Source organism: Elephas maximus, chromosome 3, assembly GCF_024166365.1.
Source record: "Elephas maximus indicus isolate mEleMax1 chromosome 3, mEleMax1 primary haplotype, whole genome shotgun sequence".
NCBI classification, from domain to species: Eukaryota; Metazoa; Chordata; class Mammalia; order Proboscidea; family Elephantidae; genus Elephas; species Elephas maximus.
The window spans coordinates 153,281,102-153,307,812 of NC_064821.1; the positions used below are offsets into that span (position 1 = coordinate 153,281,102).

Below are 26,711 nucleotides of genomic sequence, written 5' to 3' on the forward strand. Positions count from 1 at the left end.
GAACAAACACTGTTGTTGTTGTTGTTAGGTGCCATCGAGTCGGTTCTGACTCATAGCGACCCTATGTACAACAGAATGAAACACTGCCCTGTCCTGCGCCATCCTCATAATCATTGTTATGCTTGAGCCCATTATTGCAGCCATTGTGTTAATCCATCTAGTTGAGGGTCTTCCTCTTTCTGCTATTCTCCAATCTTTCCTCATTTCCAATTAGAAGACTTTCATGTTTAGAAGCTATGATTGTTATTGTTGTGCTACCATAATGAATATTCACCGATAACCTGAGATTCAAGGATTTGGGAGACCTAATAAATACTTGGAGTGGACTTAAGCCATTTCTTCTCTGAAAGAAAACTACTAAAAAGTCAGAAGTTACAGCAGAACTTCACTAAGCATAGTTTGACTTAAGTAATTACCATAGGATCCCTGCGATGAGAGCAAACGAGGATATGTAATCCTGTCGACGCCTCAAATGTTTTTCATATTATCTGCTCTACTCCATTGTCTCCTACTGCCCTACTTGGTCTCCCAATACGATCTCCCTCCTCTCTAACACATCCTCCATATAGCTGCCAGCTACTTCTCAAAATAAATCTAATGTCACCTTCTGCTTCAAACCTTCCTTGCAGCTCCTGGTTTCCTGCTGGTGAAGCTGTGTGCTGATTGTTGTTGGTGTTTCCCATAGAGGAGATTCCAACTCCTAGTGACCCTGTAGTACTGAGTAGAACTGCCCCATAGGGTTTCCTAGGCAGTAATCTTTACTGGAGGAGATCACCAGGTCTTTGCTACCTCGGAGAAGCTGGTGGGTTTGAACCACTGACCTTCCGGTCAGCAGCCAAGCACTTAACTGTTGCGCCACTAGGGCTCCTTCGTGTGCTGATTACGGGGTTAAAAATGCATCTCTAAGCTGACCCCAGGCAGAGGCTGAGCCAAAGTCAGCACTGGGTGTTCCAATTCCCACTCCAGTGCTCTTCTTTCATTCTCTCCAAAATGGGGAAAAGCATTTACAAGCATTTATGAGCAATGACTTTGGCAGGAAGGGGTGCACTGGGTAGGTACTTAGAAAGTTCATAAAGTGTAGGGTCGATTCCAAGTATAGCTTCACAACAGTGTCAGAATCATTATAGGAGAAAACAAATCCAGCAAAATATGGGTTCATCAGGCAAAAGTAAAGGAGCTACATGGGCAAAGAAACATGAGTATAGAGCTGGGAGGAACTTCAGGCCTTCATGCCATATTGCAATAGGCACATGGAAATTCAGCTTATTTAGCTCCAAAATGTGCTTCGCTTACCACAACTTCAAATTCTAAAACACTGTGTTAAATTATTTTAAATGGTACATGACCCTCAAACATAAACAAGGCAACTCAAAATTTAAAAAATTAAAATAAATTTAGTATTAACTGTCCAAAAGATGAAATGAGCAACTAGGATATTTTATTTAAACTTTGGGTTATTCATTATGGCAGTCTAAGACACATGGAGATGTAATTTGTGACAGAACAAACATGCATTTAGAAGCTTAAAAGACTATCTGTGGGCATCTTCTCCTAGATCTTACAGAAAACACTAATTTCCACAATATCTAGGGAATATTTCACTGTACTTCCAAAACAAGCACAAAATAAGTGTCCATCAGTAGTTTAAGCAACTTATTTAAAAGAAAAAAAATTTCAATGGTCAGGAGTAAATACTGCAAGCTATAAGTAATCAAGATAGATTTTTATTTATTTTTACGTCTAATATAGGCTAAGTACCTTGAAGAGGGGAAAAGCCTAACCTGGTAAATCTTTTCTATTGTGAAGATTAAGTTTAACAACACAAACTCAAGAATTAGGATTAATGACTGTGTGGCACAAATAGCAGATAACCAAAAGGTTGGCCATTTGACGTGCCCAGTGACAACACGGAAGAAAAGCCCTAGTGATCTGCTTCCTTAAAGATCACAGCCAAGAAAATCCTATGGAGCAGTTCTACTCTGTAACACATGGGGTCACCATGAGTTGGAATAGACTTGATGGCACAATGACAACAAACCTTAAAACTGGCCCAAGAGATTCCCTCCCATGTAACATGCAAGTACAGGTTCTTTGCAGTGGGTTGACTATTTCTGGGGCAGCAGCTTCTTTGGAAAATATTAAATGATGCAGGAAGCTTCTAAAGAAGATGGAAGGAACACACAGAGTCACTCTCCTAAAAAGAATTGGCCGACGTTCAACCGTTTCAGGAGGTGGCATATGATCAGGAACTGAAAGCACTGAAAGAAGAGGTCCAAGCTGCACGAAGGCACTGGCGGAAAAAGAAGGCTCCAGGAATTGACGGAATACCAAACGAGATGTTTCAACAAATGGATGTGGCGCTGGAAGTGCTCACTCGTCTATACCAAGAAATTTGGAAGACAGCTACCTAGCCAACCAACTGGAAGAGATCTATATTTATATCTATTCCAAAGAAAGGTGATACAACAAAATGCAGAAATTATCGAACATCATTAATATCACATACATATAAAATTTTGCTAAAGATCATTCAAAAGCGGCTGCAGTGGTACATTGACAAGGAACTGCCAGAAATTCAAGCCGGATTCAACAAGAGGATGTAGAATTAGGGATACCATTGCTGATGTCAGATGGATCCTGGCTAAAGGCAGAGAATACCAAAAAGATGTTTACATGTGTTTTATTGACTATGCTCAGGCATTCGACTGTGTGGATCATAACAAATTATGGATAACATTGCGAAGAATGGGAATTACAGAACACTTAATTGTGCTCATGAATAACCTGTACATATATGAAGAGGCACTTGTTCGGACAGAAAAAGAGGATACTGTGTCGTTTAAAGTCAGGAAAGGTGTGCATCAGGGTTGTATCCTTTCACCACACTTACTCAATCTTTATGCTAAACAAACAGTCTGAGAAGCTGGACTATATGAAGAAGAATGGGGCATCAGGATTGGAGGAAGACTCATTAACAACCTGTGTTATGCAGATGACACAACCTTGCTTGCTGAAAGTGAAGAGGACTTTAAGCACTAACTGATGAAGATCAAAGACTACAGCCTTCAGTAAGAATTACACCTCAACATAAAGAAAACAAAAATCCCCACAACTGGACCAATAAGTAACATCATGATAAATGCAGAAAAGATTGAAGCTGTCAAGGATTTCATTTTACTTGGATTCATAATCAGCCCTCTGGAAGCAGCAGTCAGGAGATCAAAAGACGCATTGCATTGGGCAAATCTGCTGTAAGAGACCTCTTTAAAGTGTTGAAAAGCAAAGATGGTACCTTGAAGACTAAAGTACACCTGACCCAAGCCATGGTGTTTCAATTGCCTTGTATGCATGGGAAAGCTGGACAATGAACAAGGCAGGTGGAAGAATTGACGCCTTTGAATTGTGCTGTTGGTGAAGATTATTGAATATACCATGGACTGCCAAAAGAACAAACAAATCTGTCTTGGAGGAAGTACAACCAGAATGCGCCTAAGAAGGGAGGATGGTAAGACTTCTTCTCACATACTTTAGACATGTTATAAGAAGAGATCAGTCCCTGGAGAAGGACATTATGTTTAAAAAAATAGAGGATCACCAAAAAAGAGGAAGACCCTCAATGCAATGGACTGACACAGTGGCTACAACAATGGGCTCAAGCATAACGATTGTGAAGATGGCATAGGACCAGGCAGAGTTTTCTTATGTTGCACATAGGGCCTCTATGACTCAAAGGCACCTAACAACAACTTCTTCTCCACTGGCTCCCTTCACCTTCATGACTACTGGGTAGTGAGAGGACTGGTATAGTACAAGACAATGGAAGTCATAAGGCTCAAATCAGTCTGAGTCACAGTGGTCCCATCTAAATTGGGCTGGTCCAGCACTACCACCAATAAAGAGTAAGCCATGCCTGAAAAACTTGGATCCCTTTTTAGCATGGTAAGCTATGTAGCAGAAGCTTATTACATCTGCTTTGTTCTCTATTTCTATGGTGCCCATCACCATAGTAACAGGGCACACAGATGAAAAAGCAGGCCAGAAATACCCAAAAAGGTTGGGGCGGGGTAGGATATGAAGGAAAGGGCTAGAATTTCTTCTATCCAAGTTGTCAGTGCATTAAGGAGCAATTTAACTGAAAAAGTAGAGTTTCTGTGCCTTTAAGAGAGCAATAGAAAAAAAAAAAAAGCAGCCTAAAATTCAATTAAACATCAATGTCTAATTGGAGGTAGAGTTGCTAGGCTTATGTGGTTTTAAAGCCAGATGTATTTCATTAGAAAATCTTGAAGATGGAAATTGAAACAGCATCTAATTTGAGAAGTTATGCACTCATTCCACAGTACAGATGATTACAACTTAAAATTTTTGGTTACAATACTAAAGTCGAGACATCTGTTAAGGAAGTGTGGCTGGGAAGGTAAGTTGATACAATGAATATTTTCCTGAAAGTGACAAGTTTATCTTCTAAGTGCTGTTCTGTCTAAATGTCCCAAGAGGGTCGGTGGGACAGTGGTGTAGAGGGAGAACTGTTGTTTCACCCTAGGGAGTCACTGCCCCTGTTGAAATTGGGGTAAACAAAACCTTTCCCATCCCAACCCTCTCTACGTATGCGTTTAGGGACCTTCGAAGGCATTGTCAGTTCCCATTCCTTCTTTCAATGTTCAATATTCTTCACCAACACCATAATTCAAAGGCATCAATTCTTCTTCAGTCTTCCTTATTCATTATTCAGCTTTCATATGCATATGAGGCGATTGATATCAAGGCTTGAGTCAGGCTCCTTAGTCTTCACTGTGACATCTTTGCTTTTTAACACATTTAAAGAGTCTTTTGCAGCACATTTGCCCAGTGAAATTCAGCGTTTGATTTCCTGACTGCTGCTCCCATGGGCACTGGTTGTGGATCCAAGTAAAATGAAATCCTTGACAACTTCAATATTTTCTTCATTTATCATGAGTCCCTGGAGAAGGACATCATGCTTGGCAAAGGAGAGGGGCGGTGAAAAAAAAGGAAGACTCTCAACTAGATGGATTGACACAGTGGCTGCAACAATGGGCTCAAGCATAACATCAATTGTGAGTATGGCGCAGGACTGGGCATTGTTTCATTCTGCTGTACATAGGGTCGCTATGAGTCAGAACCAACTTGATGGCACTTAACAACATCCATTCTTTAGAACAATGACTTGCCAAAGCCTATTTACAAGAGAAATCTTCCTACTCCAAGATCTCCATTTCTTTCTTTTTCCTCCCCTGCTGCCAGTCAGTATTCTCAGTCATATTTTTCTAGGATATTTGGAATCCTTGGGATGTTAAGTTATGTTACCGGTCAGGAAATGGAACAGGACCAAACCAGCCCCATAAACTATTTAAAGAGGTTGTGCTCTATATAAATAACAGTATCACATATACAAACAAAGCAGGAGACACTGTATTGGACTACAATTGCTTTTGTTTCTAGATCTCAACAGTCAGTCACTGACTGTAGCCTTTAGAGAATTTTACACTGCAACTTGCAGATCTTTATGAATAAAAGCAATGGACAACTCTGAGAATCTTAGGTCCCTGATCCAGCCACTAACTAGTTGTGACACTGTGGGCAATTTTTACTTTACTATCAACTTTGGTGTCTTATCAGTTACAAAAAAAAAAAAAGGATTGAACTTGAACAAGAGTATGAACTGGGTGTGGGGGAGAGTTGAGAAACTGTTTTAGTTCTCCTGGAATCCAGATTTCTGAGTCCATGGAGTTGGGGTGACCCACCCAGGTCATCTGCCCGTAGGTGTCCTTTTGAAGTTTGAGTCTTTAAAGAACTGTTTTCCTAAACCAAAAAAAAAAAAAAAACCAAACCCACTGCCTTCAAGTCAATTTCAACTCATAGCTACCCAAGCCAAAGAATAGCCTAGTAAACAGCTTAGAGACGGTTTTGCCTTAGGCACTGGGCTCTGTTGGAGAATTACAAATGATCTTCAGGAGACTGCCTGGATGATCCTCAGTGGTCTGGGGTGCAGGCCTCAAACCTGGAGCTGTCTAGCGACAGAATGGTTCATTTCCACCTCTGGAAACCCTGGTGGCATACTGGTTAAGAGCTACGGCTGCTAACTCTTCAGACAAAGATTAGACTGGACTATAAGACATAAAATGATACTGGTGAGAAGTGTGCTTCTTAGCTCAAGTAGACACATGAGACTACGTGGGCAGCTCCTGTCTGGAGGCGAGATGAGAAGGCAAAGCGGACAGGAGCTGGCTGAATGGACACAGGAAATACAGGGTAGAGAGAAGGAGTGTGCTGTCACATTGTAGGGAGAGCAACTACGGGTACATAGCAGTATGTGCAAGTTTTTGTATGAGAAACTGACGGAATTATAAACTTTCACTTAAAGCACAATTTAAAGAAAAAGAAAACCTTATGGATAACAACAGAACATTGTGCAACTAGCTTGCATTAGGAGGGATCAATCACTAGAGGAGGACATCACGTTTGGTGAAGTAGAGGGTCAAAAAGACCCTTGGTGAGATGGATTGGCACAATGGCCACAGCAATGGACTCAGATGTTGGTGACTGTAAGGATGACACAAGAACAGGCAACGTTTCCTTCTACTGTACCATGACTCAGGGTTAATTAACCCTATCACAGCTCCCTATCTTTATCTATATTTAATCATGTGATTCAGATTAAATGTTATAAAAACATGAATGGTGTGAGAATAATACTGCCATGTGAGAGGCAGAAGACCATCTTCAGAGGGTAGTAAACTCTTTGAAGTCAGACAGGTCTGGACTGAAGTACTGCCTCTGCAAGTCATTAACTTTGACCTTATGCTAAGCTCACCTCTCTAAGCCTCAGTCTCCTTATCTGTGGGGCAATTCATTTATTACATTGACTTGCCAATTGTACACCCTCCAGAGTTTTCTTCCATGTTTTGTCATCAGACGTTGTAGGTGGGGCAATATGAACCCACAAATATGGATGATTCTGACCAAAATCAGAAAGAGATACACATCACCTCTTCCCAGGAGGTCCATGTACACTCAGACTCAGTCCAAAACTTATAAGCAAAACCCCAAATCACTCCCTTTATGATCTACTACTTTGAAATTTAAAATTCTCAATGAATCCAGATTTTCTGGAGCCACTGAGGCTGGATGAACCCTCAAAACTATTGCCCTGAGATAATCATTAAACTTTAAATCTTAACGTATCCCCTGAAATCTTCTTTGAACCAAATAAATAGCTTATCTTAATAAGTATGTCTGCCTTGAGCATTGTGCTCTTTTAAAGTATTATCTATGTCAGATCCAATTGATAATGGCAACTCAAAAGGATAGATGAGAAGCTTAGGGGGCAGTGAGTTTAAGTCAATGGTGGTAGAACAAACCAGAAGATGGTGAGAATGTTCACACAATTTGAAGATTCTAATCAATGTCATTGAGTTGTACACATAGAAATTGTTGTCTGTGTATATTTTCACCAAAAAAAAAAAAAAGAGCTACGGCTGCTAACCAAAAGGTGGGCAGTTTGAATCCACCAGGTGCTCCTTGGAAACCCTACAGGGCAGTTCTACTCTGTCTTATAGCGTTACCATGAGTCGGAATCGACTCGACAGCAGCAGGTTTGGTTTTTTTGGTTTTGATTCAGGAGTCTGGAAACCCTGGTGGCATAGTGATTAAGTGCTACAGCTGCTAACCAAAGGGTTGGCAGTTCAAATCCACCAGGTGCTCCTTGGAAACTATGCGGCAGTTCTACTCTGTCCTGTAGGGTTACTATGAATCAGAATCGACTTGATGGCAATGGATTTGGTTTTGTTTTTGCCTTCAGGAGAGTACACTGCCCAGACCCATCTATATAACCTGTTTTCAATATCCTCTCATCCTGATACCTTCGGGTTGGCCCTGCCTGATTTGAATCGTATCTACTCACAATAAATACATTTTATTACACTAATTTTGGTGTTTCTGTGAAAACATTTCCATTTCTGACAGGATCTAAGAATGATTTCAAGGCATTTTAAAATTTTATGTATGTATTCTGGGAGAAACTCTCAAAGACATCTATATAAAAAAAATAAAAGTTAAAAATCAATAGATACTCTCTAAGGTCTCTTCTATGCAACTCTAAAATGATTTGAATCAACTACCCAAATAAACTCAAGGCCTTGAACTTAGACTCAGGTGAGCGTAATACTCAGGTCTTCACAAAAGTCCCCAGCCCAAGGAGGCCTTTCAAGCACCTGATCTAAGCCCCTCCCTCAACCACTCTGGAGCCCTCTGCCGTGTTTTACTTTTCTTGTAAAAATAAAATGTTACACTTATAATGTAACATTATATCTTACATTAGTTTATTGTCTGTCTTCCTTCCTCTAGAACGTACACTTATAATGTAACATTATATCTTACATTAGTTTATTGTCTGTCTTCCTTCCTCTAGGACGTACACTCCATGAGGGTCTTTTTGTTTTGTTTAACGCTGGATTTATTCTCAGTGCCTAGCGCAATGCCTGGCACATATTCAGTGCTCGAAAAGAAAAATTTGTTGAATGAATTATTTTTCTTAAATCTATAAAATGAAGCACATCAGAGCAAAAGCTCAAATACATTATTTTTCTGTTCTAAAAATCCGGGGGCCTGCTATGAGCCAGGCACTCTACTAAGCAATTTACAAGCAATTTATTACAAGTTTTCCAATTTGTAGAGCCTTTTATAAAATAATACATCCCTGAAAAGAAGCCAGGCATTACAGAAAAAGTCACTTTATCAGGATGTGAGTGCTAGATCTGCCACTATCTTGTGGGGTCTGCTTAGACAAGCCACTTATGCCCTTAAGAACTCAGCTTCCACATCTGTATCCATCAATGGGGCAAGTACTATCCCCATTATAAACAGAGTAAATGTGGAGATAAAAGTACTTTAGTATGTTGGAAGCGACATACAAATGTTTAATATAAGTGATATGGTGGAGTTCCTGTAGATTGTTTCCGGAGAGATTTGCTGTAAGCTGTTGGGAGAATTCAAGAGATCAGGGAATAGCTGTGCAATGTCTTCTCACACAGGGCCAAAACATTCCAGGCACAGGTGGAGCCCCACAAAATGCTTAGAAACCAGTCACCAACTGACCCAACTGACTGTCAGTCAAAACTCTGGTGCCCTTTAGCCAATGTTCTTTCTGTACCTAGTTTAACGAGGGGTATTAAAAAATTATATATAATTTCTGGACCTTCTAGAAGATTTTGTTCATATGTCCTTAAAATATATGATGGTGAGGATTAAAACCACTATGGTTTCAAATTAGTTTCCATGGGGTGTATTTAAAAGAGTGATGTGCTCTACCCATGCTCTTTTTCTGTAAAATGTCCCTGTCTACCAAAAAGCAACCCTTAAATTGGCCTACTAAAGGCCTTTGCCCTTATAGTTGATAAGTGTTAGCACCCCAACACCAGTGATCTTCAAATGGAGATATACAGTTTGAGCGCCTTTTTTTTAAAGCAAGAAGGGCATAGTTGATGATTTCCAGGTGGTCAACTAACCCTTGCCTAAAAGCATGTGGTGTAAACAGTTAATATGATTGGTTGCTAATCAAAAAGTTGGAGATTTGAGTCCACCCAGAGGCACCTCAAAAGAAAGGCCTGGCAATCTACTTCCAAAAATTTAGCCACTGAAAGCCCTATAGAGCACAGTTCTACTCTGATACATGTGAGGTCACCATGAGCCAGAAACAACTCCCTAGTAACTGGTTTTAACATCCTGCTGGTTCTTTCGTTATTTCCTCTCCTCCTTTTTCTCATTCATCCTTCTCCCACATTACAAAAGAAAGGTAAACATTCCACTTCTCAGGAGTCTGCTCATGGGACATTGTCTTGAGGTATAAAAATCTCCAGAGTACCAAACAGAGGACCACTTTGAAATATCTACAGGCTATAGATGTTGAGAAAGTGAATGACTTTCAGGACTGAGAAAAACATCTTTTTAGGAGTAAGGCGAATGTTTCCATTTCTTTGCTTTGAACACTGGAGGAGGACTTAGGCAATAGAAACTAAAAATCATTTTTGCGATCAATCATCAGTTAATTTTTGGCATATAACTCAGGAGTTTAAAAAATAGAGTAGAATTAGGCTCTCTTCATTCCCATCTACTATGTAGCAAGATTTCTTAACAATATTTCTTAAAAAGGAGCACTAGCTTTAGGCCCTCATTTGTTCTAAGTAGGTAGAACCAAACAAAACAAAACCCAGTGCTGTCAAGTCGATTCTGACTCATAGGTAGAACAGGTATTATTTTTTCCAGTTCATGTTTAAGGGGATAAAATCATTTGTCCAATACCACACGCAGCAGTTTTGGGAAGCATGCTACACGCCAGGCTTAAGAGCAGGTAAACAAGGGAGACAAGATCTTTGCTTCCACAAAACTTATATTCTGGTAGGGTGGAGGGACGAGAACAAAGCAAGCAAATAAACCAAGGTACTATGAAAGAGTATAATGGGGATAGGTGTAGGGTACTTGAGCTAAGGTGGTCAGAGAAGGCTTCTCTGAGAGGGTCACATTTGAGCTGACTTTTCATCTATGAGAAGGAGTCAGGGAAATTCATAAAGAAAGGGCATTCCAGGCAGTTGCTGTTAGGTGCTGTTAAGTCAGTTCTGACTCATAGCGACCCTGTGTACAACAGAACAAAACACTGCCCAGTTCTGGGCCACCCTCATAATCGTTGTTATGCTTCAGCCCATTGTTGCATCTACTGTGTCAGTCCATCTCATTGAGGGTCTTTCTTTTTCACTGACCCTCTACTTTACCAAGCTTGAGGTCCTTCTCCAGGGACTGGCCCCTCCTAATAACATCTCAAAAGTATGTGAGATGAAGTCTCATCATCCTTGCTTCTAAGGAGCATTCTGGCTGTACTTTTTCCAAGACAGATTTCTTCTTTCTTTTGGCAGTCTGTATATTCAATATTCTTCGCTGACACCATAATTCAAATGCATCAATTCTTCTTCTGTCTTCCTTATTCATTGCCCAGCTTTTGCATGTATGAGGTGACTGAAAACTCCATGGCTTAGGTCAGGTGCACCTTAGTCCTTAAAGTGACATCTTTGCTTTTAACACTTTAAAGAGGTCTTTTGCAGCAGATTTGCCCAATGCAATAATACCTATACTATCTACTTCTTAGAACAAAGGCAGGATTAAAGCTAGTGCTCCTTTTTAAGTGTAAGTCCTTATGAAATCTTGCTGCATAGTAGGTGGGAATGAAGGGAGCATAATTCTATTTTATTTTTTAATTCCAGTCAGAGAGAACAACAATGAAGTCGCTGAGTAGGGAACTAGGTTAGTGTGTCCCTGAGGGAGGAATTCCAAATACCAAGGAAAGTGGAAAGCAAGAGGAAGTTCAAGTTACAAGGGTAATTTGGTGGGATGAAAGTGAAAAACCTCTGGCCCCTCCGGACAGCCCTGGTATAGCACAAACTCTCCAGGTAGTCTGCGACCACCACACATAACACTGTGCCTCTGAGAGACTGCATTATGACTCACAACGCTTTTGGAAGACAAGTCATTGCTCAGTCAAGGACTGCCTATTTCGGCATTGAAATAGGGCCAGGAGCATACTCATTTAGTTTTGCCTAGGGAGATGAGCTTTAAAAAATTTTTATATGAACAGAACTAATCTTAAATTTATCCACTCAGAGCAAGAAACAACCTGCAGTCCAATGGCTGACAGATTGTCTCCAGAAGCTCAGTCATGCCATATTATGCCACATGGGAGCAGAGCCTCCTCTGCCTCCATCAAGGCTGTTACAAGATTAAGAGAGAACACAATTCCCAACAGGCTTCCCCATTAGCTCAGCTGGACAGGGCAAGGAGAAGTGATACCTAATGTGCCAAGCTGGTTTCTGGTTTAAGCAAACCTGAAACCCCCGGGGGGCAGTGGATGTTGAGGCTGCCCACTGGTACCCTGTGGGCCTCACAAGCACTGTGAGGTAGGCCATCTCAGGCACGGTAGTCCAGCCAGCCCTCCAGAACACACGGCCCAGGTTTCCCAATCTGTCGTCATTTTGCATTGCTGCTTTATAGGCTGCCTATTCTTCTGTCAGAGTCTCTGGGAGGTGCAAATGGTTAATGTGCTTGGCTGCTAACCAAAAGGTTGGAAATTTGAGTCCACCCAGAGGCACCTCAGAAGAAAGGTCTGGTAATCTACTTCCAAAAAATCATCCATAGAAAACTCTATGGAGCACGGCTCTACTCTGACACACGTGGGGTCATCATGAGTGGGAATCAACTTGATGGCAACTGGTACAGGTATTCTTCTGACAATGGTCCTTCATTTGGCCCCCATTCAGCCAAACAGCCTCAAATTCCACCTTGATAAGAGTGATGCACATCGACCCTTCATCCTCCCTGAAAAGAATCCCATTTTACAACCAATCTTCTCAGACTAATCTGCTTTGGGTATCAAAAAAGTATCTGCATTTAAAGATAGACTGTATAGCATAAATAAACTGTAAAAGAATTACATAAATTATTCCTGAACTATTTAGCCCCTTTCAGAGTATCACAATGAGAAGTTATATACACTCACTGTAAAGACTGCCCCAAACATTATGAAATGCTCCTTTGGAAAGGTTTTGGAAACCTGTGGCACATTCTGGTCCTTGCCTACATGTCTAAGCTCATATCAAACAATATTCCTCCTTCCTTTCTTCACTTCACCCACAATGCCTTACCACACACTCTCCACACCACAGGACCTTAGCACATGCTTCCCTTCCTAACGACTTTCACAGTTGCAATTTTGCATTTCCTTGCAGTAATTGATTCACCAATCTCCCTCAGTAACCTGCAACCTCCATGAGGGCAGGGACCATGCGCATTTTTGTTTACCATTGCATCCCCAGGACCTAGCACAGTAAACAGTAGGCACTTAGTAAACAGCTGCTGAAATACATGCTCAGTACCATAAAATGTTTTTTTTCAGCTTCTGAGAGTGGATCAATTCAAATCAAGCCTGAGGAAGGTAAATCATCAGGCCAACATAATCTGTTTTTGATCAGAGGCAGGAAAGATTTCGCTGCTATTTGGGTTATAAACTTATTTTGGAGACAATTCTCAAAAAGTTTGACTGGCAATTTAACAGCACTCAGTTGGATATGTATGATGATTGTCATGGATTGAATTGCATCCCCCCAAAATATGTGTGAACTTGGTCAGGCCATGATTCTCAGTATTGTGTAGTTGTCTTCCATTTTGTGATTGTAATTTTATGTTAAAGAGGATTAGGGTGGGATTTGTAACACCCTTACCAGGTCACATCCCTGATCCAATGTACAGGGAGTTTCCCTGGAGTGTGGCCTGCACCACCTTTTATTTCGCAGGAGATAAAAAGGAAAGGGAAGCAAGGGGTTGGGAGGGGGGGACCTCCTACCACCAAGAAAGCAGTGCCAGGAGCAGAGTGCATCCTTTGAGCCCAAGGTCCCTGCAGGAGAAGCTCCTAGTCTGGGGGATGATTGATGAAAAGGCCGATAGAGAGAAAAAGCCTTCCCCTGGACCTGACGCCCTGAATTTGGACTTTTAGCCTACTTTACTGTGAAAAATACATTTCCCTTTGTTAAAGTCAGCCACTCGTGGTATTTCTGTTAGAGCAGCACTAGATGGCTAAGACAGTGATTACCTAATTTTAACTTTTTCAAAAATGAGTCCATTTTTTAAAAGAATAATACAGATTTGGTCAAATTAAAAAGAAAAAAGAAGATATCACTGTATCAGGTACAGTATTAATCACTTTATATACATTATTTCATTAATCTTCATACTCAATTATTACCTACGTTTACAGATGAGGAAACTAAGACTGAGAGAGGCTGAGTTTGCATACTGAGCAAGTGGCAGAGCCAGGATTCGTATTCAGGCCTATTTGATTTCAAGAGCCATGTTTTTAATCTGGGTCATATTTTTAAGCTAAGAAATAAATGCAGACCTTGAGCAATAATGTGTTGCTCCTTGCCACTCAAACCTCCCATTTCCCTACCATGAAAAAGGTACAAGAACAAGTCTGGTACCACCAGTTCAGACAAATGTCCAAGAGTTTTAAGGTAAGAGTTTAAGAGCCCAATGATTTGGTAGCAGGGAAACTAGACAATCCACAAAAAGGAAATAAGGAGGAATACAAAGTAACATTTACTGAAGGTTTATTTTAAGCCAGATACAGTATTAGATGCTTTACCATGCAATATTTCTTTAAATCTTAAGAATCCGGTAAGATAGGTGATATTAGTCAAGAAAAAAGAAGTTTAGAATAACTGTGGTGTTCGGCTACCTCAATGTTCATTTCTACCTCTCTTTTCTTTTTTCTTCCTCAGGATGAGAACTCCCACTTTATAGCTGGGTGCAAAGCTGCCTACAGTAAAGACAATATTCCCCAGTTTCTACTGCAGTGAGGTGAGGCCATGTCACTAAGTTCTGGCCAATGAGATGTAAGAGGAAGTGTTGTATGACAGCTTCCATGAAACTTCCTTAAGAGACCATAGGCTCTTGCCGCCCCCTTACCCCAACTCTTTTTCTCTTTCTTCGTTCCTCTGTTCCTGCTACTTGAAACTTAGATGGGATGGATGAAGCTCCACCTTGGACAATGTGGATAAGAGCCTTATCTTATGTATGGTGGAACAAAAAGGGGAAACCCACCGAGGTTTCAGAAGACTGTGGAACCATCATACCAGCCCTGGATTGTTTCTCTACAAATTTTTTCTACATTTGAGGGAAAAACAAACATCATCTTGCTTAAACCATTGTTCTTTGCGGTCCCTGTAACTGACAGCTAATCATAACTAATCCAGTAATTTATCCAAAGTAACAGCACAGGGTTCAAACCCAGGCCCATTGGTCTGGAAAGTCCACGCTTTTTAAATAAAAGCCTGAAGAACTTGTGCTTATAATTTGCAATATATTGTGGGGTGGTGGGGAGTGCTTCAAATGCTGAAATGGCATTTGCTGAGGAAAAGAAGGAAGTTTCAAATCTGCATACCCAAGAAAGAATCAAAAGAAATATGTTACTCAACAATAAAGAATTTAGTCTCCGTAAGAGAGGCCCAGAGGAAGATCTCAGTCACGTGCATGGAGCTGGAAAGAGAATCACAAGCTGTGTAGCTGACAGCTTCTGTGAGAGATGCTGTTGGCCAAACAGTAGACACAGCAGAATGGAGCCATGGAGGATGGCCACAGGATGAGACAGACAAGAAGGAAGAATTACAAGGCACTCTGAAATCAGAGAAGCCAGAGATGAAGTTCAAGGAGGAACAGACTGGAGTGGAACACGCACAATCACGTGACCAATATCAAAGACAGTAGAAAGCTCAGAAAGGCAAAAATGAAAGGTCAAGGCTGAAATTCTGACAACTCATTTTTATCCATTTCCTTTACATGGGTTCACAACCACATGGGAGGGGTGAACTTAAATTGTGCTGAAATTGAGTGGAATCCTAAATGAAAGGAAGCCGTAGAACAGGGAGTCTGTTAATACCCTTTGTGCAATTTTTAAATGAACAGTGGTGATAAGAACTTAGGAGTGAGATTCAGTGATTGCGGTTACACCTAATTTTATTTAAGATTAATCTTAATGATGCAAAAGAAGAAAAACAGATTATTATAGCTGCCATAGGGCATTACTTTTAACCTCAGAGAAAACAAAGTCATATTAAAGGCACGTAGGAAAGTTTAGAAAGTAAAGATGGGAAATGCAATGAAAGTAGGCAACAGCAATAAAAGAAAAAGCAGCAATATGACAGCAGACACAACACAAATTAGAACGCATTTTACAATTGCTTAAAGAAATTCTGCACTATCCATGAGCCTCCCAAGTTCCATCTGGGTGGTCACAGGTCTAATTTTTTTGTCAGAGCTTCCAGTATACCTGAGTCAAGACAGCACTGAGAGACATTCTACACAAAAGGCAAAGCAAACCATTCCTCCAAGTCTGGGGTGACATGATGGAGTCAGAATGCGTTAGTTCCTGATAGTATTAGCATATGCTGGAAGGATGCTAGAAAAGAGAAATAAAAATGAAATATGGGAAATCGACTTGTGAGGCATTAAATGGAAATCATGGATTGGATTAAACAGTCTATTTTTGTATGGACAGTAGAAAACCAAAAGGTAAGATAAAAATACTCAGATGCCATGAAAAGGATTGAAAATTAAAGTAAAAAACAACTTGAGTCTAAATAAAAACAAAATTTGGGTTAAAGCAAGAATCTTTGAAATATTAAAATGTCCCCCTTCAACTTCAGAAACAAAACAAAAATGACAAATATCAAGTCACTGCCAATCTCATAGGTCAGAAGCAGAGGAAGTGTTTTAGGAAAACAACCACACAGATTAATACAAGAAAACTTGGAGGATGGTCTTTTCCACATTTTATTGATTGTGGCAGTTTTCCTTTTAATTAATGTTGGCAATTTCATTTTGAGGACCCTAAAGACTGAACCAGCAATGGGGAACACTGGGAGAGGCAAGAAAGTACCTTTTTTTTTTTTTCCTTAAATTTTACTGTGCTTTAGGGGAAAGTTTACAGGGCATATTAGTTTCTCATTCAAAAATTTATACACAAATTGTTTAGTGACACTGGCTGCAATCCCCGCAACGTGTCAGCACTCTCCCCCTTTTCACCCTGGGTTCCCTGTTTCCATTTGTCCAGGTTTTCCTGTCCCTTCCTGCCTTCTCGTCTTTGCTTTTGGGCAGAAGTTGCCCATTTAGTCTTGTATACTTGGTTGAACTAAGAAGCATGTTTCTCAAATGTGTTACTGTTTGCTTTATAGGCCTATCTAATCTTTGGCCGAAAAGTGAACTTGGGAAGTAGCTTCAGTTCTGAGTTAGAAGCTTCATAGTCTCAAGGGTTCCTCCAGTTTCTGTCAGACCAGTAGGTCTGGTCTTTTTTGTGAATTTGAATTTTGTTCTACATTTTTCTCCCACTCTGTCCGGGACCCTCTATTGTGATCCCTGTCAGAAGAAAGAATCTTAAAAAAGCAAATCTTAACTACACCCATTGTCATCAAGTCGATTCCGACTCATAATGACCCTGATAGGACTGAGTAGAACCGCCTCAAAGAGTTTCCAAGGAGCGCCTGGTGGATTTGAACTGCTGAGCTTTTCATTAGCAGTCAAGCTCTTAACCACTACACCACCAGGGTTTCCAAATCTTAACTAGTCAAATAATATCACTTAAAATGGAGAAAATATTCATGTTAGGCTGGACATGTTGGAACACCTTTTCAATTGCAGAAAAACAGAACCAGTTTCAAAAAAGTAATAAACTTAATTTTAACAGAATTTTTTTTTCTGTAACAAAAACTTTTTTTTTGATTGTAGGTATAAGAAAAAAGACGCCATGATTCATCTGTACACTCAGTGTTAACTTTGCCCCCTTCACTACCTGAACTAAGAGCCCTCTTTTTAGCTAAGAGAAATGTCAGACCTGTTAGAGCTTATATCCTTAAATCACACAGGCCCAATTATCCAGAGGATTAACTGTCATTTTATATTCTCTTCAAGAGTGGAACTGCTGACTACGCAGCCAGGGGCAAAGGAAAATCACCTCTGCACCAACAACCGAAAGGGCATTCTGGGTTCTCAGGAGGTGTAAACTGAACACATCGAGGGTATTGGAATTGTTAAAATAACCATACTGCAGTTTGACTTTTGCGTACTTCAACCTTACACTTAAGTTTAGGAGATGGAACAATCCGATAAAGACACATGGCATTTTCTCTCCCCTTGTAAAGCACTGAACAAACTGCCTATTTTAAGTTGGTTATATATTTATGGAAACCCTGGTGGTGTAGTGGTTAAGTGCTACGGCTGCTACCCAAAAGGTCAGTGGTTCGTATCCTCCAGGTGCTCCTTGGAAACTCTATCGGGCAGTTCTACTCCGTCCTATAGGGTCGCTATGAGTCGGAATCGACTCGAGGGCAGTGGGTTTGGTTTTTTGTTTTCTTTCTTTTTTTTTTTTTTTTTTTATATATTTATAGGAAATCCTGGTGGCTTAGGGGTTAAGTGCTATGGCTGCTAACCAAAGGGTCGGCAGTTCGAATCTGCCAGTCGCTCCTTGGAAACTCTATGGGGGCAGTTCTACTCTGTCCTATAGGGTCGCTATGAATCGGAATCGACTCGACGGCACTGGGTTTCGTTTTTTTTTCAAATATATTTATCATTTAAAATTTTCATACTGATCTTTTTTACAGAGTATATTTTGAGCTTTTTGGTAAGGTGAAGTTTATCCAAGTAAGTTAAGGCATAGTTTTTTTAAATTTAGGTTTGTCCCTTTTTTGGCGGCGGGGGGGGGGGTTGTGGAGAATCTTTTTCTTTCTGACCACAAAGAAAAGTCTTCCACAAATGTCATCTGATCAAAGGCAACCTTTATGGACTTTGGGAAGTCAGTTGAGGACACAATGGAAGAGCCAACACCAAGCCCCACCCTTCGGACCTCTCAGCACCTGCTCTACTGCAGCCCCGGAGGAGGGAACTCTTGAGCTTCTCTCTTTAAAAGGGTATCGGTTGCCCTCTTCTCCCTCAAACAAATTAACGTCGAACACCTCCATCAAAATGCAGGCAAACAACGAGTAACCAAGGAGCAAATGATGTTTGCCAGCAAACAGCTACCAGGGCAGGGGGCAAAAAGGAACGACCAAACGAGGATGTCCTCGGGGCGCGGGGGGGGGGGGGTAGGTTCTGCTCACCTGGGAAGGGCAAGCCTCTAGCCTGGGAAACCAGAATATCTTTCCCCGTACCAGCACCAGGACTCACATTCAGATGCCGCGCCTCAACTGCTAAGGTAAAGAGAAGACCGCCTCGACGCGGCCACCCACTCCTCTTGCCCCAGATGACCCCAGCACCCAGAATAGGTCCTCTCAGGGGTACCAACCCGTCACTCCCAGAGACAAGAAAGCAGGGAAGCCGCGGCTCATCGCTCCACTCGGGCACCTGCCCACAGGCGAGGTGCGGACAGGTAACCGCACCTGCTCGGCCAACCCCACCTGCTGCGTCCCCTTACCGGGTCCTCCTCCTCCACCACTTCGGTCGTCTTGGCTCCTCCTCCGTAAGCGGGGGGCGTTACGCTCCGACCTACCTGCACGACTCCAGCCCCGGGTGCCAGCGCTGCCTGCGGGGTGCGCCCCGCGCCGCTAGGGCGCCCCAGCGGCGGCCCCCGCGCCCGCACTTTCCCGGCTGCCGGCTGCTGCGGGCTCAGCGGGAAGCCCAGCGCTGCCTGGCTCACCGCCTCCGACCGGATCCATTGTGACGCGGCGGGTTCCGCCAGCCAATGAGGGCGCGGCGGCGCGAACCGCTGACTGAGTTCGCGGGTGCAGGAGGAGGGGACTGGGCGGAGGCAGGAGGCGGAGGCAGGAGGCGGAGACGCCCCGGCGGCAGTGGTGCTGGTGGTAGCGGAGGAGGAGGAAGAGGCTGCGGCCACTTCGGTAGCTGTTCTTGCTGTTAATTTTGCAGCAGCCCTGGCCGGAGCGTTTGCCCGGTTTAGGGGCTGCGGGGCCTGGTGACTCACCCCTCGCTGCTGGAGACAAAGCACAGCTGCCATCTCCGCGGAGCGCGCCATGTGCCCGCCCTGGCTCACTCGCCCAGCCTCTGGTCTGCAGGCAGCAGTGCAAAGCTACATCTCGCGGGGGTGCTGGACAGAGCGGGGGCTGTTTTCAAGAGACCGGAGAAAGGGAGAGAGGTTTGGGCTGTTCCCCAAGCGCGCCGCGCAAGTGACTTTGAAAGTATGGCATGTCTGTGTCGAGCCCCCGCCTTCTCACGAGTGCATTCTTGAGTAACTTCTTATTTACATAACGTGTGTTGGGCCCTAAGGGAAAGCTCGGTTGAGCACGCGGGAACCTACCTCGTACAAGAAATTCCTTTACCTTTTTTTACACTACATGCTTAGAAAGGTTGCAGGGCGAGCCCCTATGCCATGGTGTTTATAGCTTAACAAAACTAAGTGGCTTCAGTAAGAATTCTGGACCTCCGATACCAGCCTCTCCAATGGTGAGGAAACAACATGGTAGAGGGACCATGCCTATGCTCATACCCAGGGTTTTCACTAAGAAACTAAACACCCCATCTCCTGCCCCACGCTTTTAGTGAAAAGTAGCAATGCGCTTTACAAACCAAACTGTTCCAAATCCAGCACTCAAGAGAACTTAGTATTTTTATCATTCTCATCCACTCCCCACTGTCTCATTCACCTTCTGTCTTAACTCATTCTCTTTGCCCAGGCTATCATCTCCAACACAATGATTCAATTAGTCGAAATTTATATCTCTGAGTTGCCATGGTGATCACATCACCATTAAAAGAAAAAAAAAAGTTTGTACGGGGACCTCCCAAAGGAATAAAATGAAAATCGTAACAGACTCATCATTTGTGGCATCTAATCAGTTTGTGCAAAGGGGAGTAAAGAAAATGATACTACTGAGTTAAATGAGACCATGCGGTGTCCCACAGAAAGACTGTTCAGGCTGGGAAGACAACATGAATCACCTCGAAAGGGAATAAAAAGGCTGTCTTTGTGTTACTGCTGTATTCTGTCCTTCACCCCTTCATTCTGGGTTGGCAGCTGTCTGCTTTCTGTGACTTGGAGGAGAGGCAGAAAGAGCATTCCTTCATTTGGTCATTCAACAAGTTTTTATTGAGTTTAGGTGTGTGACGCTGTGTAAGCTAATTTATACTTAATACTAGTAGCCCCAACAACAGATTCACACATACCAACTATCACGAAGATGGCACAAAACCAGGCAACATTTTATTCTATTATATGTAGTAGTGTTGCCATGAGTCAGAGCCAACTGAGGGCAACTAACAATCACAACAACTTTAGATTTGGGTTTGATCATCAAGCTGCTTATCACCTGGAAAGGGAGGTAAAAAAAGTATACAGAATAAATAATGAAACAAGGTAACAGGTGCTGTAAAAATACCGATTATAAAGTCATGGCATTAAAAGATTGAAAATGTCCACTTTTGAAACTATCTTTGAACCTCACCAGATGGAGTATGCAGGAATTTAAAATGTTTACCTGAGTTTTATTGACTATGCAAAGGCATTCAACTATGTGGATCAAAACAGATTTTGGATAACATTGCAAAGAATGGGAATTCCAGAACATTTAATTATGCTCATGTGGAATAGTACATAGACCAAGAGGCAGTCGTTTAAGCAGAACTAGGGGATACTGTGTGTTTTAAAGTTAAGAAAGGTGTGTGTCAGGGTTTTATCCTATAGTAATACTTGTGCAATCTGTATGCTGAGCAAATAATCTGAGAAGCTGGATTATGTGAAGAAGAACACGACATCAGGATTGGAGGAAGATACATTAACAACCAGCGATGTGCAGATGACCCAACCTTGCTTGCTGAAAGCAAAGAGGTCTTGAAGCACTTACTGATGAAATCAAAGACTACAGCCTTCAGTACGGATTAAACCTCAACATAAAGAAAACAAAAATCCTCACAACTGGACTAATAAACAGCATCATGATAAATGGAGAAAAGATTGAACTTGTCAAGGATTTCATTGTACTTGGATCCACAATCAACACCCATGGAAGCAGCAGTCAAGAAATCAAGTGATGTAATGCATTGGGCAAATGCTGCTGCTGAAGGTCTCTTTCAAGTGTTAAAAAGCAAAGATGTCATTTTGAGGGCTTAAGGTGTGCCTGACCCAAGCCATGGTATTTTCATTCACCTCATATGCATGGGAAAGCTGGAAAATGAATAAGGAAGACTGAAGAAGAATTGATGTCTTTGAATTATGGTATCGAGGAAGAATACTGAATATACCAAGGACTTCCAGAAGAATGAACATATCTGTCTTGGAGGAAGTACGGCCAGAATGCTCCTTAGAAGTGGGGATGGCAAGACTTCGTCTCACATACCTTGGACATGTTATCAGGAGGGACCAGTTCCTGGAGAAGGACACCATGTTTGGTTAAGTAGAGTGTCAACGAAAAAGAGGAAGACCCTTGAAAAGATGGATTGACTCAGTGGCTGCAACAATGGGCTCAAACCTACCAATGATTGTGAGAATGGAGCTGGACTGGGCAGTGTTTTGCTCTGTTGTACATAGCGTTGCTATGAATGAGAACCAACTCTGTGACACCTAACAACAACGATACCTTTGAATGTTAGAAAAGGGATATTCTCCCCCTCCACCTCTCCTACGCCTCCAATCTATGAGCAACCAGATACTTCATTCCATCACAACCTGTGTGATTTCAGGTGAATTACTTATCCTCCTTGGGAGTCAGTCTCTTCATCTAAAACGTGAGAGATTATACACTAGATGGTCTGTAAGATTCCAATTCCAATGGTCCTATGAATAAAAAGTGACTTCTAGGTAACCCAAGTTATCATTAGCAGGAAGTTAAAGTGATCAAGTTCATTAAAACTGTATTAACTCTAGCTTAAGCTCAGATATGTAGCTTATAAATGTACTTATCATAATTTTATTCCTAATTCTCATTAGCAAAATTACTCTTGACGGTTAAAGCATTTATTAGTGGCACTGGAGAAAGAAGACTTCTGAATTTGTGATTTTGCTTCCAGGGATCCTACTCTGAAACTGGAGCATCACATAAATGTTTCTTTTGTTTCTTCTACCTTTTATGAGGCATCGTACAAGCTTCCACTTGCATTACAGTGAAGAGAAAGATGAATAACCTCAAATATTCTCATAGAACTTTTTAAATACTAGGCCTATAATATGGGCCGTAAAGAAGAGCGACTATTTAGTAACTAGAAATTGTTGATATCCCAGGGTAGACCTTGGAATTAGAAATACAAATAATATTTGGCTTCTTTGTGTGTGCCCAGTTTCTTCACTACATTGTAATCTCTGTGAGAAAGGACCTTATGGGATCTTGGGATATTTAAGCCCCTATAGAAGTATCTGAAACACTCTAAAGTTCTCTCTGATCAATTCGTTTTGGTAAAATTTTAAAAGACTCAAGCAACATTTCTGTAGTCAAATTCATCCAAGTCTAAAACAGTGATCAAAAATTCAAACGCAGATGTTAAGCACCTATTTTGTAGTCTCTGGGTGGCATAAACGGTGAAGAGTTAGACTATTCACCAAAAGGTTGGCGGTTCAAACCCATCCAGAGGCACCTTGGATAAAAGCCCTGCAATCTACTTTTGAAAGGTATCAGCCTTGAAAACCCTGTGGAGTGCAGTTCTACTCTGCACACATGGGTCTTCAAGAGTTGGAATCGACTCAGTGACAATTGATTTGGTGTTTTGTAAATTTTGTACCCAGCAGTGTACAAGATATCATGGGCAATACCCCAAAAACATAAAACTTGGCCCCTGACTTCAGTACCTTGTAACTGAAGAGAGAAGTCACAGGAAACAACCAAGTGCTAAACTGGGCAGTACTACTGACACTAAAAAGAAAGAGCAATGGGGGTGGGAGGTATCAGGAAAAGCCTTAGGAAGAGAACTTTAAATATTGAAAAAGAAGCAGGATTTAGATAAAGTTCTATGCCTTTGCCCAGTCTGCTCAGACATTGTCTTAAAATGATCGATCTGCCCTCAGGGCCCATTTAGTTTCTTTCCAAAAAGCTGAGGATCTAGAGAAGAGGAAGAAACGTATTCTGCTTTCTGTAGCACCCTATTGAGTAGAAGAAGAGCTAGTGGTAGACTCCTTACATTCACATGACAAAGAGGATGAGTATGAACAGCAAGTGTGGCCAGTTCCTCTACCCAATTAAGCAAGCAAAGTCACAAATAATAGAAATGGTCATATGGCACTGAATTCTGTGACCCACCGTGATATAATCACCTAACTTCTAAGTTTAGCAGGTCCCTTCTGGGGTGATTTCCTGAAAGAAAAAAAAATACCTGAGTGTCATTAGCTGTGTTCCACGTGGCTGCCTTGATAAGAGTTTAGTTTTCTTTGAGTCTTGAGAAAATGTTTATGATTCATGGATGACAGGATAATACCCATTATTAACAGCTCTTTTCCAGTTCTGTACTCTGAAATTTCCTTATGATAATGAAGAATCCTCTATTTCCTTAAAGTAATTGAACATTCCATGCCTACAGTGTGTAAAAGAAAGCACTGGGGATCTGACAGAAGTGAGGGCAAATATCAAGGGAAGTATAAATAATTTTTTTTCTTAAAGATCTTATACTGTAGTGAAACCATAACCTATTATTGACGAGTCTATTCCAACTCATAGTGACTCTATAAGACAGAGTAGAATGCCCCCACAGGGTTTTCAAGGCTGTAATCTTTACAGAAGCAGGCTGCCACATCTTTCTACCCCGGAGCCGCTGGTGTGTTCAAACTGCCAGCCCTTGGTTAGCAGCCCGAGAGCTTAACCACTGCCACCAGGGCTCCTATACTCTAGCAGGGAAAGTACATTCAGATGGTATCCAAAAAGAAGCTAAACCCTTTGTCCTTGAGTTGATTCTGACCCATGGTGACCCTGTGTGTTACAGAATAGAACTGAGCTTCATAAGGTTTCCTTGGCTGTAATCATTATGGCAGCAGATTGCAAGACCTTTCTTCCGTGGCACCTCTGGGTGGGTTTGAACTGCCAGCCTTTCAGTTAGTAGCCATTTGCATCACTCAGGGACTATCAGATGGAATACAGCATCCTAAAGGTGAGGGGAAGTTGGTGGGCAATGTAGGGTTGAGAGTCATACTGAACGTGCGCCTGAGGCTAGAAGTTTAACTAGCTTCCTGGTTCTAAATTGGGATGTTACTCTAACAGTACATTAAAAAAAAAAAACAAAAAAAAACCACTGCAGTCGAGTCAAGTCGAGTCAATTCCTACTCATAGCAACCCTATAGGACAGAGTAAAACTGCCCCATAGAGTTTCCAAGGAGCGCCTGGTGGATCCGAACTGCCGACCTTCTAGCTAGCAGCCGCAGCACTTAACCACTATGCTACCAGGGTTTCCCTGATAGTACATTAAAGAAAAACAGTACATATTACTCTTAAATCTTGTCTCGGTGCCATGGCTCTAGTTTGTTCGTTCTATTGAGGTATCAGGTCATGAGAAAAGAACAAAAGTTAGGAACCAGTCATATTTTTGCATTGTCAGAAAGCTTGCCAGAATCTTCCTGGTTCAGTTGTGTATGATGAAGCACACTGCCATTGATAGAGGATTTCTAAAAATTTATTTTTGGCCAAACGATTTACCATGCTTTCCTGATGTTCTCAATCTCATGGCTGCCGAGGTTTAAAATGAGTTTTCCTTGGGCGTGGTGCTAATTCTGAGAATGACCCCTGAGAATGAGCTCAGTGGTGAGAATTCTGAGGACAGGATGAGTAAGTCTCAATCTGAAATATTCACAAGTAGTTACTGTATTCTCACCACCCTCTGTGCTGACTGCCACCTTTGCCTTAAGTACACACTGCCCCTTCTCTATAGGACACATGCTATGAAGATAACCTTTGAAGCCTTTCTCCTAAGGAAAAAACACGATTTCTGCAGCAGGATGCTTGACATCCCCAGTGGATCTGTCTTCTGGGAAGTTATCCAAATATTTCTTTGAAAGTTTCCCATGCCTCCCATTTAAAGAATACATACTGTCATTTGGGTCACATATTGGAATCCACCATATGGCAGCCAGCCAGCCAGTGACTCTTGTCCTTTTCCTACCCATAAAAATGGAGGTGACTTCTAAGAAAATATTTGCAAGTGAAGCCAGGTTGAAAGCCCAGAATTAAAGCAAAACTGTGCTCCTTAGTGCCTGGGAAGTAGTCTAAAAAAAGCCCCGATGAGTTCTACTAGTGACTGAGACAGTCAGTGCTTGCTGGAATCCCTTTGAGAATTCAGTCTGTGCTCACTGAACCATGTTGAAATCTGGGCAAGAGGTTTCCTGGTGTTGTAAAAGTGGCTGCCTTCTGAGGTTTCTCAGAGTAAACCCTTCTGTTTCTTTGGTTTCAAGTAACCCATGTCTAACACCAGGCAGACCTTGATTTCCTCTTTTTTTCCCTCAGCAGTTGTGTTACCTACCCCCTCCCCGCAAGCCTAGTATAAAGCCATTTGTTAATTATAATACACATTGAATACTGAACTTTATTTCTAACCAAACTGATTTCCTAAGAATTGATATGTATGTGTGTATTATTAAGAATTTGAAAAAAAAAATCAAAATAAGTTGTAAAAGAATGAGAATCAGGACATTTTAGAGCTGGAAAAGAGAGAGATGCATACTAGAGAGAGGACTGGACTTGGAGTCTTATCTTGGGTTCTAGTGACGATTTTTTTGGCTACGAGACCTGGGGCAAGCCACTAACAGTCCAGGCAGGAGTTTCTATTTCCCAATGTGTGTACTATATCTATCCTGGAATATACAAGAAAGAGGATTTGGGAATAGGTCATAGTTCAGAAGTCTCAGACCCCGTTAATTTTATGTATTCATTTAGTCCACAAGTATTTATTCTGTGCCTACCATGTGCAAAGCACTGTTACAGTTGCTGGGGGTAGACTAGTCCATGTGATGCATGTAGCTTTTCCTCCTAAAGCCCAAAGTCTTACAGCATTTTTCCCAAGGATGTTAGGGGTAAACCAAAAACTAAACCCACTGCTGTCAGGTTGATTCTGAGTCATAGTGACCCTGTAAGTCAGAATAGGACTGCCCCATAGGGTTTCCAAGGCCATAAATCTTTACAGAAGCAGAGCTACCACATCTTTGTCCTGTGGAGGAGGTGGTGGGTTCCAACTGCCGACTTTTGGTTAGCAGC

The 26,711-nt window shown here is 41.7% G+C and overlaps 2 protein-coding genes across 9 annotated transcripts in view; both read right to left on the reverse strand.

Annotated features, from left to right (window-relative positions):
• The window catches only part of LRRC8B (leucine rich repeat containing 8 VRAC subunit B), an 87,668-nt gene extending 68,490 nt beyond the window's left edge, over positions 1-19,178 (reverse strand). Inside the window, exon 1 of the mRNA XM_049879850.1 lies at positions 19,091-19,178. The gene's annotated coding sequence lies outside the window, so the exon portion shown is untranslated. The remainder of the gene's footprint in view (positions 1-19,090) is intronic.
• The window catches only part of LOC126073312 (translation initiation factor IF-2-like), a 69,271-nt gene extending 49,276 nt beyond the window's left edge, over positions 1-19,995 (reverse strand). For 3 of the 8 annotated variants that reach the window (XR_007516715.1, XR_007516716.1, XM_049879858.1), the window contains exon 1: positions 19,016-19,992. Coding sequence is in view for 6 of the 8 variants with exons in the window: in XM_049879858.1 (XP_049735815.1) it covers positions 19,016-19,570 (555 nt within the window). In the remaining 2 variants the exon portion in view is untranslated. Of the gene's footprint in view, positions 1-19,015 lie in introns of all 8 variants that reach the window. The other 5 variants (XM_049879861.1, XM_049879856.1, XM_049879859.1 and 2 more) reach the window with 3 other exon arrangements.
• Between the last annotated feature and the right edge of the window lie 6,716 nt (positions 19,996-26,711).